Here is an 18261-nt window from a genome sequence, read left to right on the forward strand (position 1 = left end):
GTGTCACGGGGCTATGTAAACAGAGACGGGGGCTGTGTTGAGTGTTACGGGACTATGTAAGCAGAGACGGGGAGGTGTGTCGAGTATTACGGGACTATGTAAACAGAGACGGGGGCTGTGTCGAGTGTCACGGGGCTATGTAAACAGAGGCGGGGGCTGTGTCGAGTGTCACGGGCCTATGTAAACAGTGACGGGGGCTGTGTCGAGTGTCACGGGCCTATGTAAACAGTGACGGGGGCTGTGTCGAGTGTCACGGGGCCATGTAAACAGTCACAGGGCCATGTAAACAGTCGTAACGCTATGTATACAGTGTCAGGGCTGTGTTGAGTGTCACAGGGCCATGTAAACAGTCACAGGGCTATGTAAACAGTCACAGGGCCATGTAAACAGTCGTAACGCTATGTATACAGTGTCAGGGCTGTGTTGAGTGTCACAGGGCCATGTAAACAGTCATAGGGCTGCCTATGACTGTTTACATGGCCCCGTGACTGTTTACGTAGCCCCGTGACTGTTTACATAGCCCCGTGACACTCGACAGAGCCACCGTCATTGTTTACATAGCCCTGTGACTGTTTACATGGCCACTGTGTCGAGTGTCACGGGGCTATGTAAGCAGTGACGGGGGCTGTGTCGAGTGTTACGGGGCTATGTAAACAGAGACGGGGGCTGTGTCGAGTGTCACGGGGCTAGGTAAGCAGTGATGGGGGCTGTGTCGAGTGTTCCGGGGCTATGTAAACGGAGGCGGGGGCTGTGTCGAGTGTCACGGGGCTATGTAAACAGAGGCGGGGGCTGTGTCGAGTGTCATGGGGCTATGTAAACAGAGGCTCGGGGGCTGTGTCGAGTGTCACGGGGCTATGTAAACAGAGGCGGGAGCTGTGTCGAGTGTCACGGGGCTATGTAAACAAAAATGGGGGCTGTGTCGAGTGTCACGGGGCTATGTAAACAGAGACGGGGGCTGTGTCGAGTGTCACGGGGCTATGTAAACAGAGACGGGGGCTGTGTCGAGTGTTACGGAACTATGTAAACAGAGACGGGGAGGTGTGTCGAGTGTCACGGGGCTATGTAAACAGAGGCGGGGGCTGTGTCGAGTGTCACGGGGCTATGTAAACAGAGGCGGGGGCTGTGTCGAGTGTCACGGGGCTATGTAAACAGTGACGGGGGCTGTGTCGAGTGTCATGGGGCTATGTAAACAGACGGGGGCTGTGTTGAGTGTCACGGGGCCATGTAAACAGTCACAGTGCTATGTAAACAGTCACAGGGCCATGTAAACAGTCATAACGCTATGTAAACAGTGTCAGGGCTGAGTTGAGTGTCACAGGGCCATGTAAACAGTCATAGGGCTATCTATGACTGTTTACATGGCCCCGTGACTGTTTACGTAGCCCCGTGACTGTTTACATAGCCCCGTGACACTCGACACAGCCCCCGTCATTGTTTACATCGCCCTATGACTGTTTACATGGCCACTGTGTCGAGTGTCACGGAGCTATGTAAGCAGTGACGGGGGCTGTGTCGAGTGTTACGGGGCTATGTAAAAAGAGACGAGGGCTGTGTCGAGTGTCACGGGGCTATGTAAACAGAGGCGGGGGCTGTGTCGAGTGTTACGGGGCTATGTAAAAAGAGACGAGGGCTGTGTCGAGTGTCACGGGGCTATGTAAACAGAGGCGGGGGCTGTGTCGAGTGTCACCGGGCTATGTAAACAGAGACGGGGGCTGTGTCGAGTGTCATGGGGCTATGTAAACAGAGGCGGGGCCTGTGTCGCGTGTCACGGGGCTATGTAAACAGAGGCGGGGGCTGTGTCGAGTGTCACCGGGCTATGTAAACAGAGGCGGGGGCTGTGTCGATTGTTATGGGTCTATGTAAACAGAGAAGGGGGCTGTGTCGAGTTTCACGGGGCTATGTAAACAGAGACCGGGGCTGTGTCGAGTGTCCCGGGGCTATGTAAACAGTGACGGGGGCTGTGTCGAGTGTCATGGGGCTATGTAAACAGACGGGGGCTGTGTCGAGTGTCATGGGGCTATGTAAACAGACGGGGGCTGTGTCGAGTGTCACGGGGCTATGTAAACAGAGACGGGGGCTGTGTCGAGTTTTACGGGACTATGTAAACAGAGACGGGGAGGTGTGTCGAGTGTTACGGGACTATGTAAACAGAGACGGGGGCTGTGTCGAGTGTCACGGGGCTATGTAAACAGAGGCGGGGGCTGTGTCGAGTGTCACGGGCCTATGTAAACAGTGACGGGGCTGTGTCGAGTGTCATGGGGCTATGTAAACAGACGGGGGCTGTGTCGAGTGTCACGGGGCCATGTAAACAGTCACAGGGCCATGTAAACAGTCGTAACGCTATGTATACAGTGTCAGGGCTGTGTTGAGTGTCACAGGGCCATGTAAACAGTCACAGGGCTATGTAAACAGTCACAGGGCCATGTAAACAGTCGTAACGCTATGTAAACAGTGTCAGGGCTGTGTTGAGTGTCACAGGGCCATGTAAACAGTCATAGGGCTGTCTATGACTGTTTACATGGCCCCGTGACTGTTTACGTAGCCCCGTGACTGTTTACATAGCCCCGTGACACTCGACGCAGCCACCGTCATTGTTTACATAGCCCTATGACTGTTTACATGGCCACTGTGTCGAGTGTCACGGGGCTATGTAAGCAGTGACGGGGGCTGTGTCGACTGTTACGGGGCTATGTAAAATGAGACGGGGGCTGTGTCGAGTGTCACGGGGCTATGTAAGCAGTGACGGGGGCTGTGTCGAATGTTCCGGGGCTATGTAAACAGAGGCGGGGGCTGTGTCGAGTGTCACGGGGCTATGTAAACAAAAATGGGGGCTGTGTCGAGTGTCACGGGGCTATGTAAACAGAGACGGGGGCTGTGTCGAGTGTCACGGGGCTATGTAAACAGAGACGGGGGCTGTGTCGAGTGTTACGGAACTATGTAAACAGAGACGGGGAGGTGTGTCGAGTGTCACGGGGCTATGTAAACAGAGGCGGGGGCTGTGTCGAGTGTCACGGGGCTATGTAAACAGAGGCGGGGGCTGTGTCGAGTGTCACGGGGCTATGTAAACAGTGACGGGGGCTGTGTCGAGTGTCATGGGGCTATGTAAACAGACGGGGGCTGTGTTGAGTGTCACGGGGCCATGTAAACAGTCACAGTGCTATGTAAACAGTCACAGGGCCATGTAAACAGTCATAACGCTATGTAAACAGTGTCAGGGCTGAGTTGAGTGTCACAGGGCCATGTAAACAGTCATAGGGCTATCTATGACTGTTTACATGGCCCCGTGACTGTTTACGTAGCCCCGTGACTGTTTACATAGCCCCGTGACACTCGACACAGCCCCCGTCATTGTTTACATCGCCCTATGACTGTTTACATGGCCACTGTGTCGAGTGTCACGGAGCTATGTAAGCAGTGACGGGGGCTGTGTCGAGTGTTACGGGGCTATGTAAAAAGAGACGAGGGCTGTGTCGAGTGTCACGGGGCTATGTAAACAGAGGCGGGGGCTGTGTCGAGTGTTACGGGGCTATGTAAAAAGAGACGAGGGCTGTGTCGAGTGTCACGGGGCTATGTAAACAGAGGCGGGGGCTGTGTCGAGTGTCACCGGGCTATGTAAACAGAGACGGGGGCTGTGTCGAGTGTCATGGGGCTATGTAAACAGAGGCGGGGCCTGTGTCGCGTGTCACGGGGCTATGTAAACAGAGGCGGGGGCTGTGTCGAGTGTCACCGGGCTATGTAAACAGAGGCGGGGGCTGTGTCGATTGTTATGGGTCTATGTAAACAGAGAAGGGGGCTGTGTCGAGTTTCACGGGGCTATGTAAACAGAGACCGGGGCTGTGTCGAGTGTCCCGGGGCTATGTAAACAGTGACGGGGGCTGTGTCGAGTGTCATGGGGCTATGTAAACAGACGGGGGCTGTGTCGAGTGTCATGGGGCTATGTAAACAGACGGGGGCTGTGTCGAGTGTCACGGGGCTATGTAAACAGAGACGGGGGCTGTGTCGAGTTTTACGGGACTATGTAAACAGAGACGGGGAGGTGTGTCGAGTGTTACGGGACTATGTAAACAGAGACGGGGGCTGTGTCGAGTGTCACGGGGCTATGTAAACAGAGGCGGGGGCTGTGTCGAGTGTCACGGGCCTATGTAAACAGTGACGGGGCTGTGTCGAGTGTCATGGGGCTATGTAAACAGACGGGGGCTGTGTCGAGTGTCACGGGGCCATGTAAACAGTCACAGGGCCATGTAAACAGTCGTAATGCTATGTATACAGTGTCAGGGCTGTGTTGAGTGTCACAGGGCCATGTAAACAGTCACAGGGCTATGTAAACAGTCACAGGGCCATGTAAACAGTCATAACGCTATGTAAACAGTGTCAGGGCTGAGTTGAGTGTCACAGGGCCATGTAAACAGTCATAGGGCTATCTATGACTGTTTACATGGCCCCGTGACTGTTTACGTAGCCCCGTGACTGTTTACATAGCCCCGTGACACTCGACACAGCCCCCGTCATTGTTTACATCGCCCTATGACTGTTTACATGGCCACTGTGTCGAGTGTCACGGAGCTATGTAAGCAGTGACGGGGGCTGTGTCGAGTGTTACGGGGCTATGTAAAAAGAGACGAGGGCTGTGTCGAGTGTCACGGGGCTATGTAAACAGAGGCGGGGGCTGTGTCGAGTGTTACGGGGCTATGTAAAAAGAGACGAGGGCTGTGTCGAGTGTCACGGGGCTATGTAAACAGAGGCGGGGGCTGTGTCGAGTGTCACCGGGCTATGTAAACAGAGACGGGGGCTGTGTCGAGTGTCATGGGGCTATGTAAACAGAGGCGGGGCCTGTGTCGCGTGTCACGGGGCTATGTAAACAGAGGCGGGGGCTGTGTCGAGTGTCACCGGGCTATGTAAACAGAGGCGGGGGCTGTGTCGATTGTTATGGGTCTATGTAAACAGAGAAGGGGGCTGTGTCGAGTTTCACGGGGCTATGTAAACAGAGACCGGGGCTGTGTCGAGTGTCCCGGGGCTATGTAAACAGTGACGGGGGCTGTGTCGAGTGTCATGGGGCTATGTAAACAGACGGGGGCTGTGTCGAGTGTCATGGGGCTATGTAAACAGACGGGGGCTGTGTCGAGTGTCACGGGGCTATGTAAACAGAGACGGGGGCTGTGTCGAGTTTTACGGGACTATGTAAACAGAGACGGGGAGGTGTGTCGAGTGTTACGGGACTATGTAAACAGAGACGGGGGCTGTGTCGAGTGTCACGGGGCTATGTAAACAGAGGCGGGGGCTGTGTCGAGTGTCACGGGCCTATGTAAACAGTGACGGGGCTGTGTCGAGTGTCATGGGGCTATGTAAACAGACGGGGGCTGTGTCGAGTGTCACGGGGCCATGTAAACAGTCACAGGGCCATGTAAACAGTCGTAACGCTATGTATACAGTGTCAGGGCTGTGTTGAGTGTCACAGGGCCATGTAAACAGTCACAGGGCTATGTAAACAGTCACAGGGCCATGTAAACAGTCGTAACGCTATGTAAACAGTGTCAGGGCTGTGTTGAGTGTCACAGGGCCATGTAAACAGTCATAGGGCTGTCTATGACTGTTTACATGGCCCCGTGACTGTTTACGTAGCCCCGTGACTGTTTACATAGCCCCGTGACACTCGACGCAGCCACCGTCATTGTTTACATAGCCCTATGACTGTTTACATGGCCACTGTGTCGAGTGTCACGGGGCTATGTAAGCAGTGACGGGGGCTGTGTCGACTGTTACGGGGCTATGTAAAATGAGACGGGGGCTGTGTCGAGTGTCACGGGGCTATGTAAGCAGTGACGGGGGCTGTGTCGAGTGTTCCGGGGCTATGTAAACAGAGGCGGGGGCTGTGTCGAGTGTCACGGGGCTATGTAAACAGAGGCGGGGGCTGTGTCGAGTGTCATGGGGCTATGTAAACAGAGTCGGGGGCTGTATCGAGTGTCACGGGGCTATGTAAACAGAGGCGGGGGCTGTGTCGAGTGTCACGGGGCTATGTAAACAGTGACGGGGGCTGTGTCGAGTGTCACGGGGCCATGTTAACAGTCACAGGGCCCTGTAAACAGTCATAACGCTATGTAAACAGTGTCAGGGCTGTTTTGAGTGTCACAGGGCCATGTAAACAGTCATAGGGCTATCTATGACTATTTACATGGCCCCGTGACTGTTTACGTAGCCCCGTGACTGTTTACATAGCCCCGTGACACTCGACACAGCCCCCGTCATTGTTTACATAGCCCTATGACTGTTTACATGGCCACTGTGTCGAGTGTTACGGGACTATGTAAACAGAGACGGGGGCTGTGTCGAGTGTTACGGGGCTATGTAAACAGAGGCGGGGGCTGTGTCGAGTGTCACGGGCCTATGTAAACACTGACGGGGGATGTGTCAAGTGTCATGGGGCTATGTAAACAGACGGGGGCTGTGTCGAGTGTCATGGGGCTATGTAAACAGAGGCGGGGGCTGTGTCGAGTGTCACGGGGCTATGTAAACAGAGACTGGGGCTGTGTCGAGTGTTACGGGACTATGTAAACAGAGACGGGGAGGTGTGTCGAGTGTTACGGGACTATGTAAACAGAGACGGGGTCTGTGTCGAGTGTCACGGGGCTATGTAAACAGAGGCGGGGGCTGTGTCGAGTGTCACGGGCCTATGTAAACAGTGACGGGGGCTGTGTCGAGTGTCATGGGGCTATGTAAACAGACGGGGGCTGTGTTGAGTGTCACGGGGCCATGTAAACAGTCACAGGGCCATGTAAACAGTCGTAACGCTATGTAAACTGTGTCAGGGCTGTGTTGAGTGTCACAGGGCCATGTAAACAGTCACAGGGCTATGTAAACAGTCACAGGGCCATGTAAACAGTCGTAACGCTATGTAAACAGTGTCAGGGCTGTGTTGAGTGTCACAGGGCCATGTAAACAGTCATAGGGCTATCTATGACTGTTTACATGGCCCCGTGACTGTTTACGTAGCCCCGTGACTGTTTACATAGCCCCGTGACACTCGACAGAGCCACCGTCATTGTTTACATGGCCCTATGACTGTTTACATGGCCACTGTTTCGAGTGTCACGGGGCTATGTAAGCAGTGACGGGGGCTGTGTCGAGTGTTACGGGGCTATGTAAAAAGAGACGGGGGCTGTGTCGCGTGTCACGGGGCTATGTAAACAGAGGCGGGGGCTGTGTCGAGTGTCACCGGGCTATGTAAACAGAGGCGGGGGCTGTGTCGATTGTTATGGGTCTATGTAAACAGAGAAGGGGGCTGTGTCGAGTTTCACGGGGCTATGTAAACAGAGACCGGGGCTGTGTCGAGTGTCCCGGGGCTATGTAAACAGTGACGGGGGCTGTGTCGAGTGTCATGGGGCTATGTAAACAGACGGGGGCTGTGTCGAGTGTCATGGGGCTATGTAAACAGACGGGGGCTGTGTCGAGTGTCACGGGGCTATGTAAACAGAGACGGGGGCTGTGTCGAGTTTTACGGGTCTATGTAAACAGAGACGGGGAGGTGTGTCGAGTGTTACGGGACTATGTAAACAGAGACGGGGGCTGTGTCGAGTGTCACGGGGCTATGTAAACAGAGGCGGGGGCTGTGTCGAGTGTCACGGGCCTATGTAAACAGTGACGGGGCTGTGTCGAGTGTCATGGGGCTATGTAAACAGACGGGGGCTGTGTCGAGTGTCACGGGGCCATGTAAACAGTCACAGGGCCATGTAAACAGTCGTAACGCTATGTATACAGTGTCAGGGCTGTGTTGAGTGTCACAGGGCCATGTAAACAGTCACAGGGCTATGTAAACAGTCACAGGGCCATGTAAACAGTCGTAACGCTATGTAAACAGTGTCAGGGCTGTGTTGAGTGTCACAGGGCCATGTAAACAGTCATAGGGCTGTCTATGACTGTTTACATGGCCCCGTGACTGTTTACGTAGCCCCGTGACTGTTTACATAGCCCCGTGACACTCGACGCAGCCACCGTCATTGTTTACATAGCCCTATGACTGTTTACATGGCCACTGTGTCGAGTGTCACGGGGCTATGTAAGCAGTGACGGGGGCTGTGTCGACTGTTACGGGGCTATGTAAAATGAGACGGGGGCTGTGTCGAGTGTCACGGGGCTATGTAAGCAGTGACGGGGGCTGTGTCGAGTGTTCCGGGGCTATGTAAACAGAGGCGGGGGCTGTGTCGAGTGTCACGGGGCTATGTAAACAGAGGCGGGGGCTGTGTCGAGTGTCATGGGGCTATGTAAACAGAGTCGGGGGCTGTATCGAGTGTCACGGGGCTATGTAAACAGAGGCGGGGGCTGTGTCGAGTGTCACGGGGCTATGTAAACAGTGACGGGGGCTGTGTCGAGTGTCACGGGGCCATGTTAACAGTCACAGGGCCCTGTAAACAGTCATAACGCTATGTAAACAGTGTCAGGGCTGTTTTGAGTGTCACAGGGCCATGTAAACAGTCATAGGGCTATCTATGACTATTTACATGGCCCCGTGACTGTTTACGTAGCCCCGTGACTGTTTACATAGCCCCGTGACACTCGACACAGCCCCCGTCATTGTTTACATAGCCCTATGACTGTTTACATGGCCACTGTGTCGAGTGTTACGGGACTATGTAAACAGAGACGGGGGCTGTGTCGAGTGTTACGGGGCTATGTAAACAGAGGCGGGGGCTGTGTCGAGTGTCACGGGCCTATGTAAACACTGACGGGGGATGTGTCAAGTGTCATGGGGCTATGTAAACAGACGGGGGCTGTGTCGAGTGTCATGGGGCTATGTAAACAGAGGCGGGGGCTGTGTCGAGTGTCACGGGGCTATGTAAACAGAGACTGGGGCTGTGTCGAGTGTTACGGGACTATGTAAACAGAGACGGGGAGGTGTGTCGAGTGTTACGGGACTATGTAAACAGAGACGGGGTCTGTGTCGAGTGTCACGGGGCTATGTAAACAGAGGCGGGGGCTGTGTCGAGTGTCACGGGCCTATGTAAACAGTGACGGGGGCTGTGTCGAGTGTCATGGGGCTATGTAAACAGACGGGGGCTGTGTTGAGTGTCACGGGGCCATGTAAACAGTCACAGGGCCATGTAAACAGTCGTAACGCTATGTAAACTGTGTCAGGGCTGTGTTGAGTGTCACAGGGCCATGTAAACAGTCACAGGGCTATGTAAACAGTCACAGGGCCATGTAAACAGTCGTAACGCTATGTAAACAGTGTCAGGGCTGTGTTGAGTGTCACAGGGCCATGTAAACAGTCATAGGGCTATCTATGACTGTTTACATGGCCCCGTGACTGTTTACGTAGCCCCGTGACTGTTTACATAGCCCCGTGACACTCGACAGAGCCACCGTCATTGTTTACATGGCCCTATGACTGTTTACATGGCCACTGTTTCGAGTGTCACGGGGCTATGTAAGCAGTGACGGGGGCTGTGTCGAGTGTTACGGGGCTATGTAAAAAGAGACGGGGGCTGTGTCGAGTGTCACGGGGCTATGTAAGCAGTGACGGGGGCTGTGTCGAGTGTCACGGGGCTATGTAAACAGAGACGGGGGCTGTGTCGAGTGTCACGGGGCTATGTAAACAGAGGCGGGGGCTGTGTCGAGTGTCACGGGGCTATGTAAACAGAGTCGGGGGCTGTGTCGAGTGTCACGGGGCCATGTAAACAGTCACAGGGCTATGTAAACAGTCACAGGGCCATGTAAACAGTCATAACGCTATGTAAACAGTGTCAGGGCTGTGTTGAGTGTCACAGGGCCATGTAAACAGTCATAGGGCTATCTATGACTGTTTACATGGCCCCGTGACTGTTTCCGTAGCCCCGTGACTGTTTACATAGCCCCGTGACACTCGACACAGCCCCCGTCATTGTTTACATAGCCCTATGACTGTTTACATGGCCACTGTGTCGAGTGACACGGGGCTATGTAAGCAGTGACGGGGGCTGTGTCGAGTGTCACGGGGCTATGTAAACAGTGACGGGGGCTGTGTCGAGTGTCATGGGGCTTTGTAAACAGACGGGGGCTGTGTCGAGTGTCATGGGGCTATGTAAACAGACGGGGGCTGTGTCGAGTGTCACCGGGCTATGTAAACAGAGACGGGGGCTGTGTCGTGTGTTACGGGACTATGTAAACAGAGACGGGGGCTGTCTCGAATGTCATGGGGCTATGTAAGCAGTGACGGGGGCTGTGTCGAGTGTTACGGGGCTATGTAAAAAGAGGCGGGGGCTGTGTCAAGTGTCACGGGGCTATGTAAGCAGTGACGGGGGCTGTGTCGAGTGTTACGGGGCTATGTAAACAGAGACGGGGGCTGTGTCGAGTGTCACGGGGCTATGTAAACAGAGGCGGGGGCTGTGTCGAGTGTCATGGGGCTATGTAAACAGAGGCTCGGGGGCTGTCGAGTGTCACAGGGCTATGTAAACAGAGGCGGGGGCTGTGTCGAGTGTCACGGGACTATGTAAACAGTGATGGAGGCTGTGTCGAGTGTCACGGGGCTATGTAAACAGAGGCGGGGGCTGTGTCGAGTTTCACGGGGCTATGTAAACAGAGACGGGGAGGTGTGTCGAGCGTCACGGGGCTATGTAAACAGTGATGGGGGCTGCGTCGTGTGTCATGGGGCTATGTAAACAGAGACTGGGGCTGTGTCGAGTGTCACGGGGCTATGTAAACAGAGACGGGGGCTGTGTCGAGTGTCACGGGGCTATGTAAACAGAGACGGGGGGCTGTGTCGAGTGTTACGGGACTATGTAAACAGAGACGGGGAGGTGTGTCGAGTGTCACGGGGCTATGTAAACAGAGGCGGGGGCTGTGTCGAGTGTCACGGGGCTATGTAAACAGAGGCGGGGGCTGTGTCGAGTGTCACGGGGCTATGTAAACAGTGACGGGGGCTGTGTCGAGTGTCACGGGGCTATGTAAACAGTGACGGGGGCTGTGTCGAGTGTCACGGGGCTATGTAAACAGAGATGGGGTCTGTGTCGAGTGTTTAGGGTCTATGTAAGCAGTGACGGGGGCTGTGTCGAGTGTCACGGGGCTATGTAAACAGTGATGGGGGCTGTGTCGGGTGTCACGGGGCTATGTAAACAGTGACGGGGGCTGTGTCGAGTGTTACGGGGCTATGTAAACAGTCACGGGACTATGTAAACAGTCCCGGGGCTATGTAAACAGTCATAGGCCTATGTAAACAGTGACGGGGGCTGTGTCGAGTGTCATGGGTCTATGTAAACAGTGATGGGGGCTGTGTCGAGTGTCACGGGAGCTATGTAAACAGTGATGGGGGCTGTGTCGAGTGTCACGGGAGCTATGTAAACAGTGACGAGGGCTGTGTCGAGTGTTACGGGGCTATGTAAACAGTCCCGGGGCTATGTAAACAGTCATAGGGCTATGTAAACAGTGACGGGGGCTGTGTCGAGTGTCATGGGTCTATGTAAACAGTGATGGGGGCTATGTCGAGTGTCATGGGTCTATGTAAACAGTGACGAGGGCTGTGTCGAGTGTTACGGGGCTATGTAAACAGTCCCGGGGCTATGTAAACAGTCATAGGGCTATGTAAACAGTGACGGGGGCTGTGTCGAGTGTCTTGGGTCTATGTAAACAGTGATGGGGGCTGTGTCGAGTGTCACGGGAGCTATGTAAACAGTGATGGGGGCTGTGTCGAGTGTCACGGGAGCTATGTAAACAGTGACGAGGGCTGTGTCGAGTGTTGCGGGGCTATGTAAACAGTCCCGGGGCTATGTAAACAGTCATAGGGCTATGTAAACAGTGACGGGGGCTGTGTCGAGTGTCATGGGTCTATGTAAACAGTGACGAGGGCTGTGTCGAGTGTTACGGGGCTATGTAAACAGTCCCGGGGCTATGTAAACAGTCATAGGGCTATGTAAACAGTGACGGGGGCTGTGTCGAGTGTCATGGGGCTATGTAAACCGTCACAGGGTTTGTGTCGAGTGTCACGGGGCTTTGTAAACAGACACGGGGCTTTGTAAACAGTCACGGGGCCATGTAAACAGTCATAGGGCTCTGTAAACAGTGACGGGGCTGTGTTGAGTTTCACGGGGGCTGTGTCGACAGTCACTCACTCTCTTTTTCTGACTGTTGTTTGTCTCTCTCACCTCCTCTTCGCCCTCTCGATCTCCCCTAGCATGACATCAATCTGGTTGATCCCCGTGGCCGGACAGCCCTTCACCTCGCCATATCCCTCGGGCACTTAGAGTCCGCCAGGGTTCTGCTACGGCACAGGACTGACGTCAGTAAGGAGAATGGCACTGGCTGGACAGGTGAGGTAGAGGGGAGAAGGGTTTGTGAGGGCTACGAGCTTGGGGAGCGGGGTTTCACGAAGGGTACGGGTTGGGGGCAGGGGTTCGGGGCAGTGGGTTTGGTAGGAGAGTGGCTGTTGGCGGATGTGATCGGGGGAGGGGGAGTGGGGTGGCTCGGGGGAGGTGATTGGTGGCGAGGTGGGGTCTGGAGGGGAGGCGATTGAGGTTTGTGGGGAGGGGGGGTGTGAGGGGGTAACTGACGGGGTCATGGGGGTTGGGGGGGGTGTGGGGAATGTGAAGGGTTGGCAGGGGCGGGTGGGGGTGGAATATCACGATGGGGATTGAGATTGAAACCCCCCTTTTACTGTTTTCATCCTGTCTGAACCCTTTATCTCCCCCACCCCCTCTCCCCTTCTCTCCCTCCCTCCCTCGGTCTCTCTTCTCACCTCTCTCTTTCTGCATATCTCTCTTTCCCTTCCTACCTCCCCCTCTCCCCCCTCCGTTCCCCTCCCCCTCCGTTCCCCTCCCCCTCCTCTCCCTCTCCTTTCCTCTTCCCCTACCTTCCTCTCTCCCCCTCACCCTCCTCCCTCCCTCCCTCCTCCCTTCCCTCTCCCCCCTCTTCCTCTCCCCCCTCTTTCTCTCCCCTGCTCTCTCTCTCTCTCTCTCTCTGTCTCTCTCTCTCTGTCTCTCTCTCTGTCTCTCTCTCTCTGTCTCTCTCTCTCCCTCTCTCTCTGTCTCTCGCTCTCTGTCTCCCTCTCTCCCCTCCTCTCTCTCCCCTCCTCTCTCTCCCCTCCTCTCTCTCCCCTCCTCTCTCTCCCTCTCTCTCTCTGTCTCTCTCTCTGTCTCTCTCTCTCCCTCTCTCTCTGTCTCTCGCTCTCTGTCTCCCTCTCTCTGTCTCTCTCTCTGTCTGTCTCTCTCTCTCTGTCTCTCTCTCTGTCTCTCTCTCTCCCTCTCTCTCTGTCTCTCGCTCTCTGTCTCCCTCTCTCCCCTCCTCTCTCTCCCCTCCTCTCTCTCCCCTCCTCTCTCTCCCCTCCTCTCTCTCTGTCTCTCTCTCTCTCTCCCCTCCTCTCTCTCTCTCTCCCCTCCTCTCTCTCCCTCTCTCTCTCTGTCTCTCTCTCTCTCTGTCTCTCTCTCTTTCCCCTCCTCTCTCTCCCTCTCTCTCTCTGTCTCTCTCTCTCTCTCTCTCCCCTCCTCTCTCTCTCTCTCTCTCTCCCCTCCTCTCTCTGTCTCTCTCTCTCTCTCTCCCCTCCTCTCTCTCTCTCTCTCTCCCCTCCTCTCTCTCTCTCCACTCCTCTCTCTCTCTCTCTCTCCCCTCCTCTCTCTGTCTCTCTCTCTCTCCCCTCCTCTCTCTCTCCCCTCCTCTCTCTCTCTCCCCTCCTCTCTCTCTCTCTCCCCTCATCTCTCTCTCTCTCTCCCCTCCTCTCTCTCTCTCTCTCCCCTCCTCTCTCTCTCTCTCTCCCCTCCTCTCTCTCTCTCTCTGTCTCTCTCCGCAGCACTCCAGGAGGCAGTCAGCACCAGCGACCCCGAGCTGGTGCAACTGGTTCTTCAGTTCCGTGACTACCAGCGCGCCACAGAACGTCTCGCCGGCATCCCTGAGCTCCTGAGCCAGCTCCGCAAGGTATCCTGCAGAAACTCCCCTCCCCGCAAGCCGGAATCCTGTTCTCCGGCCCGGCGTGCGTGCCTAATGTAGAATACTAATCCTGGATGCCTCGGCCGCCTTCCCTGGCTCACTCCACAGGTTATTCTGCTGCTGAGGTAGAGCCTCCCACAACACCACAATGCCTAATTATTGTCAAGTAAAACCCCAGCTGAGGTCATTCAGAGTTTAATTGCCCCCACCGGGTCGGCATTTCCGTTGTCCCCTGGGCTGCAACCACTGTAGATGATTGGGGGGGAGGGGGGGTATGGGGGTTGGGGGGGAGATGCGTGCCCTCTTAAGATCCCCATCCCCCGCTGCGGTTCAGTAAAACCAGACTTGGGTCAGTCAGAGACCAATTGCACCAACGGCAGAACTGCACGTTCTGAAATTTTGCGCCAGGGCCGCAGAGCGAGAATTGAAGAGAGAGTGTAAGCGAGGGAGAGTGGGAATAATGGTGGATAAAAGCAGCAAGCAGGGAGTCTTCCTCGCAAACATTACTTTGCTGTCGAAACGTGGGGGCTTATCATTTTCAGGCCCGGGGAGTTGACAAGGAGCACTGTGGAAAATTTTACAGGTATTCTGGCTCTGGTTTCTCAATGGCTGGGTGATGGATTGGGGTGGGGGTGGGGAGTGACAGGGTTGGGGGGGGTGGGGTGGTGGGGTAGAATGATCTGCTTTAATCGTTTCACTTTCTCACCCTGCCCAGGCCTCTGATTTTTACGTTGAGATGAAATGGGAGTTCACGAGTTGGGGTGAGTCTCGATGATCGATTCAACTCCCTGAAACACGCATCAAACGATGCGTGGACGGATTAATAATTCTTTCTCTCTGCCTGTTCCTCTCCCTCTCTCTCTGCCCCTTCTCACTCACCCACTCACACCACGTTGACCTCTGTTACTCTCCCACACTCTCTCTCTCTCTCGTCTGTCACTGCCTCTCTCTCTGAAACTTTCTCTCTTACACTTCCTCCCTCTGTCTGTCTCCCTCTCTCTGTGTTTCCCCTCTCTCTTTCTTTCTCTTTCCCTGTCTCTGCCTCCCTCGCTGTGTCTCTCCCTCTCCATCTGTCTCCCTGTCTTTCTTTTTCTCTCTCTCTCTCCCTCTTGCTCTCTCTGTCTTTCTCTCTCGCTCGCTCTCACTTTCGCCTTCATTCACTCATGCTGTTTGTCGCACTCTCTCTCTCGCTCTCTCTCTCTCTTTCTCTGTCTCCCTCACTCGCACTCTCTCTCGCTCACACTCTCCCTTGCTTGCAGTCTCTCCCTCACTATCTCTCCCTCACTCACACACACTGTCCCTCGCTCACCCTCCCTTGCTCTCCCTCACTGACTCTCACTCTCTCCTCCGCTCTCCCTCTCGCCCTGCTGTCCCGCACTGTCCCTCTCTCCCTTGCTGCCCCACACCCTCGCTGCCCCTCACCCTCACTCTTGGCCTCTCCCTCCCTCTCTCCCTCTTTCTAGTCTCTCTCTCTCTCCTTGTCTTTCCCTCTCTTTCACTTTCTCTCTCTGTCTCCCTCTCTGTCTGCCTCTTTTTCCCTCTTTCTGCCTATCTCTCTCTCTCGGTCCTTCTCTCTTCGTTGCTCTATGCTCTGTCTCTTGTTCTGTCTTTCCACGCTCTGTCCCCCTCTCGCCCTGTGTCCCCCTCTCGCCCTGTGTCCCCCTCTCGCCCTGTGTCCCCCTCTCGCCCTGTGTCCCCCTCTCGCCCTGTGTCCCCCTCTCGCCCTGTGTCCCCCTCTCTCCCTGTGTCCCCCTCTCGCCCTGTGTCCCCCTCTCGCCCTGTGTCCCCCCCTCGCCCTGTGTCCCCCCCTCGCCCTCTGCCCCGCTTTCACCCTCTGCCCCTTGTCCTCTGCCCCCCGCTTCCGCTCTCGCTTTCAATTGCTCTCTCGCTCTCCTGCTCTCACTCCCGCTCTCCCGCTCTCGCTCCCGCTCTCTCGCTCTCGCTCTCGCTCTCGCTCTCGCTCCCGCTCTCTCGCTCTCGCTCCCGCTCTCTTGCTCCCGCTCTCTCGCTCTTGCTCTCTCGCTCTCGCTCTTGCTCTCTCGCTCTCGCTCCCGCTCTCTCGCTCTCGCTCCCGCTCTCTCGCTCTCGCTCCTGCTCTCTCGCTCTCTCGCTCCCGCTCTCTCGCTCCCGCTCTCTCGCTCCCGCTCTCTCGCTCTTGCTCTCTCGCTCTCGCTCCCGCTCTCTCGCTCTCGCTCCCGCTCTCGCTCTCTCGCTCTCTCGCTCTCTCGCTCCCGCTCTCTCGCTCCCGCTCTCTCGCTCCCGCTCTCTCGCTCCTGTTCTCTCGCTCTCGCTCTCGCTCTCGCTCCCGCTCTCTCGCTCTCGCTCTCGCTCTCGCTCCTGCTCTCTCGCTCTCTCGCTCCCGCTCTCTCGCTCCCGCTCTCTCGCTCTTGCTCCCGCTCTCTCGCTCTTGCTCCCGCTCTCTCGCTCTCGCTCCCGCTCTCGCTCTCTCGCTCTCTCGCTCTCTCGCTCCCGCTCTCTCGCTCTTGCTCTCTCGCTCTCGCTCCTGCTCTCTCGCTCTCGCTCCCGCTCTCGCTCTCTCGCTCCCGCTCTCTCGCTCCCGCTCTCTCGCTCCTGTTCTCTCGCTCTCGCTCCTGCTCTCTCGCTCTCTCGCTCCCGCTCTCTCGCTCTTGCTCTCTCGCTCTCGCTCCCGCTCTCTCGCTCTCGCTCACGCTCTCGCTCTCTCGCTCTCTCGCTCCCGCTCTCTCGCTCCCGCTCTCTCGCTCCTGTTCTCTCGCTCTCGCTCTCGCTCCCGCTCCCGCTCTCGCTCCCGCTCTCTCGCTCTTGCTCTCGCGCTACCGCTCTCCCGCTCTCCCGTTCCCACTCTCGCTCTCCTGCCCTCAACCTCACTCTCGCTCTCCTGCCCTCAACCTCACTCTCGCTCTCCTGCCCTCAACCTCACTCTCACTCTCCTGCTCTCAACCTCACTCTCGCTCTCCTGCCCTCAACCTCACTCTCACTCTCCTGCTCTCAACCTCACTCTCGCTCTCCCGCCCTCAACCTCGCTCTCGCTCTCTCGCCCTCAACCTCGCTCTCTCTCCTGCCCTCAACCTCACTCTCACTCTCCTGCCCTCAACCTAACTCTCGCTCTCCCGCCCTCAACCTCGCTCTCGCTCTCTCGCCCTCAACCTCACTCTCTCTCCTGCCCTCAACCTCGCTCTCTTGCCCTTGCTCTCACTCTCTCGCCCTCTCTCTCGCCCTCTCTCTCGCCCTCTCTCTCGCCCTCTCTCTAGCCCTCTCGCCCTCTCTCTCACCCTCTCTCTTGCTCTCGCTGTCTCGCTCTTGCTCTCTCACTCCCACCCTCGCTCTCTCACGCCCGCTCACTGGCTAGTTCCCCCTCGCCCCCTCTCCCTCGCGCTCTCGCTCGCTCTGTCTCACACACTCATTCTGTCTCTTTCTCTCTCTTACAGTTCCCCTGGTCTCCAAGATTTGCCCAAGTGACGTTTACCGAGTGTGGAAAAGTGGAGCCAATTTACGGGTCGACACAACATTACTGGGTTTCGAGCACATGACCTGGCAACGAGGGAGACGCTCCTACATCTTCAAGGGTGAAGGTGAGGAGCGAAATGTCATGAAAAAAAACTCCAGTAAATCTCCCAATTTCTATCCACTGACCCTACCATACACACCCAGGACAGGTACAGCACGGGGTTAGATACAGAGTAAAGCTCCCTCTACACTGTCCCCATCAAACACTCCCAGGACAGGTACAGCACGGGGTTAGATACAGAGTAAAGCTGCCTCTACGCTGTCCCCATCAAACACTCCCAGGACAGGTACAGCACGGGGTTAGATACAGAGTAAAGCTTCCTCTACACTGTTCCCATCAAATACTCCCAGGACAGGTACAGCACGGGGTTAGATACAGAGTAAAGCTCCCTCTACACTGTCCCCATCAAACACTCCCAGGACAGGTACAGCACGGGGTTAGATACAGAGTAAAGCTCCCTCTACACTGTCCCCATCAAACACTCCCAGGACAGGTACAGCACGGGGTTAGATACAGAGTAAAGCTCCCTCTACACTGTCCCCATCAAACACTCCCAGGACAGGTAGAGCAAGGGGTTAGATACAGAGTAAAGCTCCCTCTACACTGTCCCCATCAAACACTCCCAGGACAGGTACAGCACGGGGTTAGATACAGAGTAAAGCTCCCTCTGCACTGTCCCCATCAAACACTCCCAGGACAGGTACAGCATGGGGTTAGATACAGAGTAAATTTCCCTCTACACTGCCCATCAAACACTCCCAGGACAGGTACAGCACGGGGTTAGATACAGAGTAAATCTCCCTCAACCCACGTCCCCATCAAACACTCCAGGACAGGTACAGCCACGGGGTTAGATACAGAGTAAGCTCCCTCTACACTTCCCCATCAAAACC

At 55.8% G+C, this 18261-nt stretch overlaps 1 protein-coding gene across 1 annotated transcript in view; it reads left to right on the top strand.

The window, feature by feature from the left end:
* The window catches only part of LOC121269342 (ankyrin repeat domain-containing protein 13D-like), a 190665-nt gene that overhangs the window by 130588 nt on the left and 41816 nt on the right, over positions 1–18261 (top strand). The window contains exons 2-5 of the mRNA XM_041173893.1: positions 12137–12272; positions 13745–13869; positions 14597–14642; positions 17289–17432. Coding sequence (XP_041029827.1) covers positions 12137–12272; positions 13745–13869; positions 14597–14642; positions 17289–17432 — 451 coding nt within the window. The remainder of the gene's footprint in view (positions 1–12136; positions 12273–13744; positions 13870–14596; positions 14643–17288; positions 17433–18261) is intronic.

Source organism: Carcharodon carcharias, chromosome 24 (assembly GCF_017639515.1).
Source record: "Carcharodon carcharias isolate sCarCar2 chromosome 24, sCarCar2.pri, whole genome shotgun sequence".
Lineage (NCBI taxonomy): Eukaryota > Metazoa > Chordata > Chondrichthyes > Lamniformes > Lamnidae > Carcharodon > Carcharodon carcharias.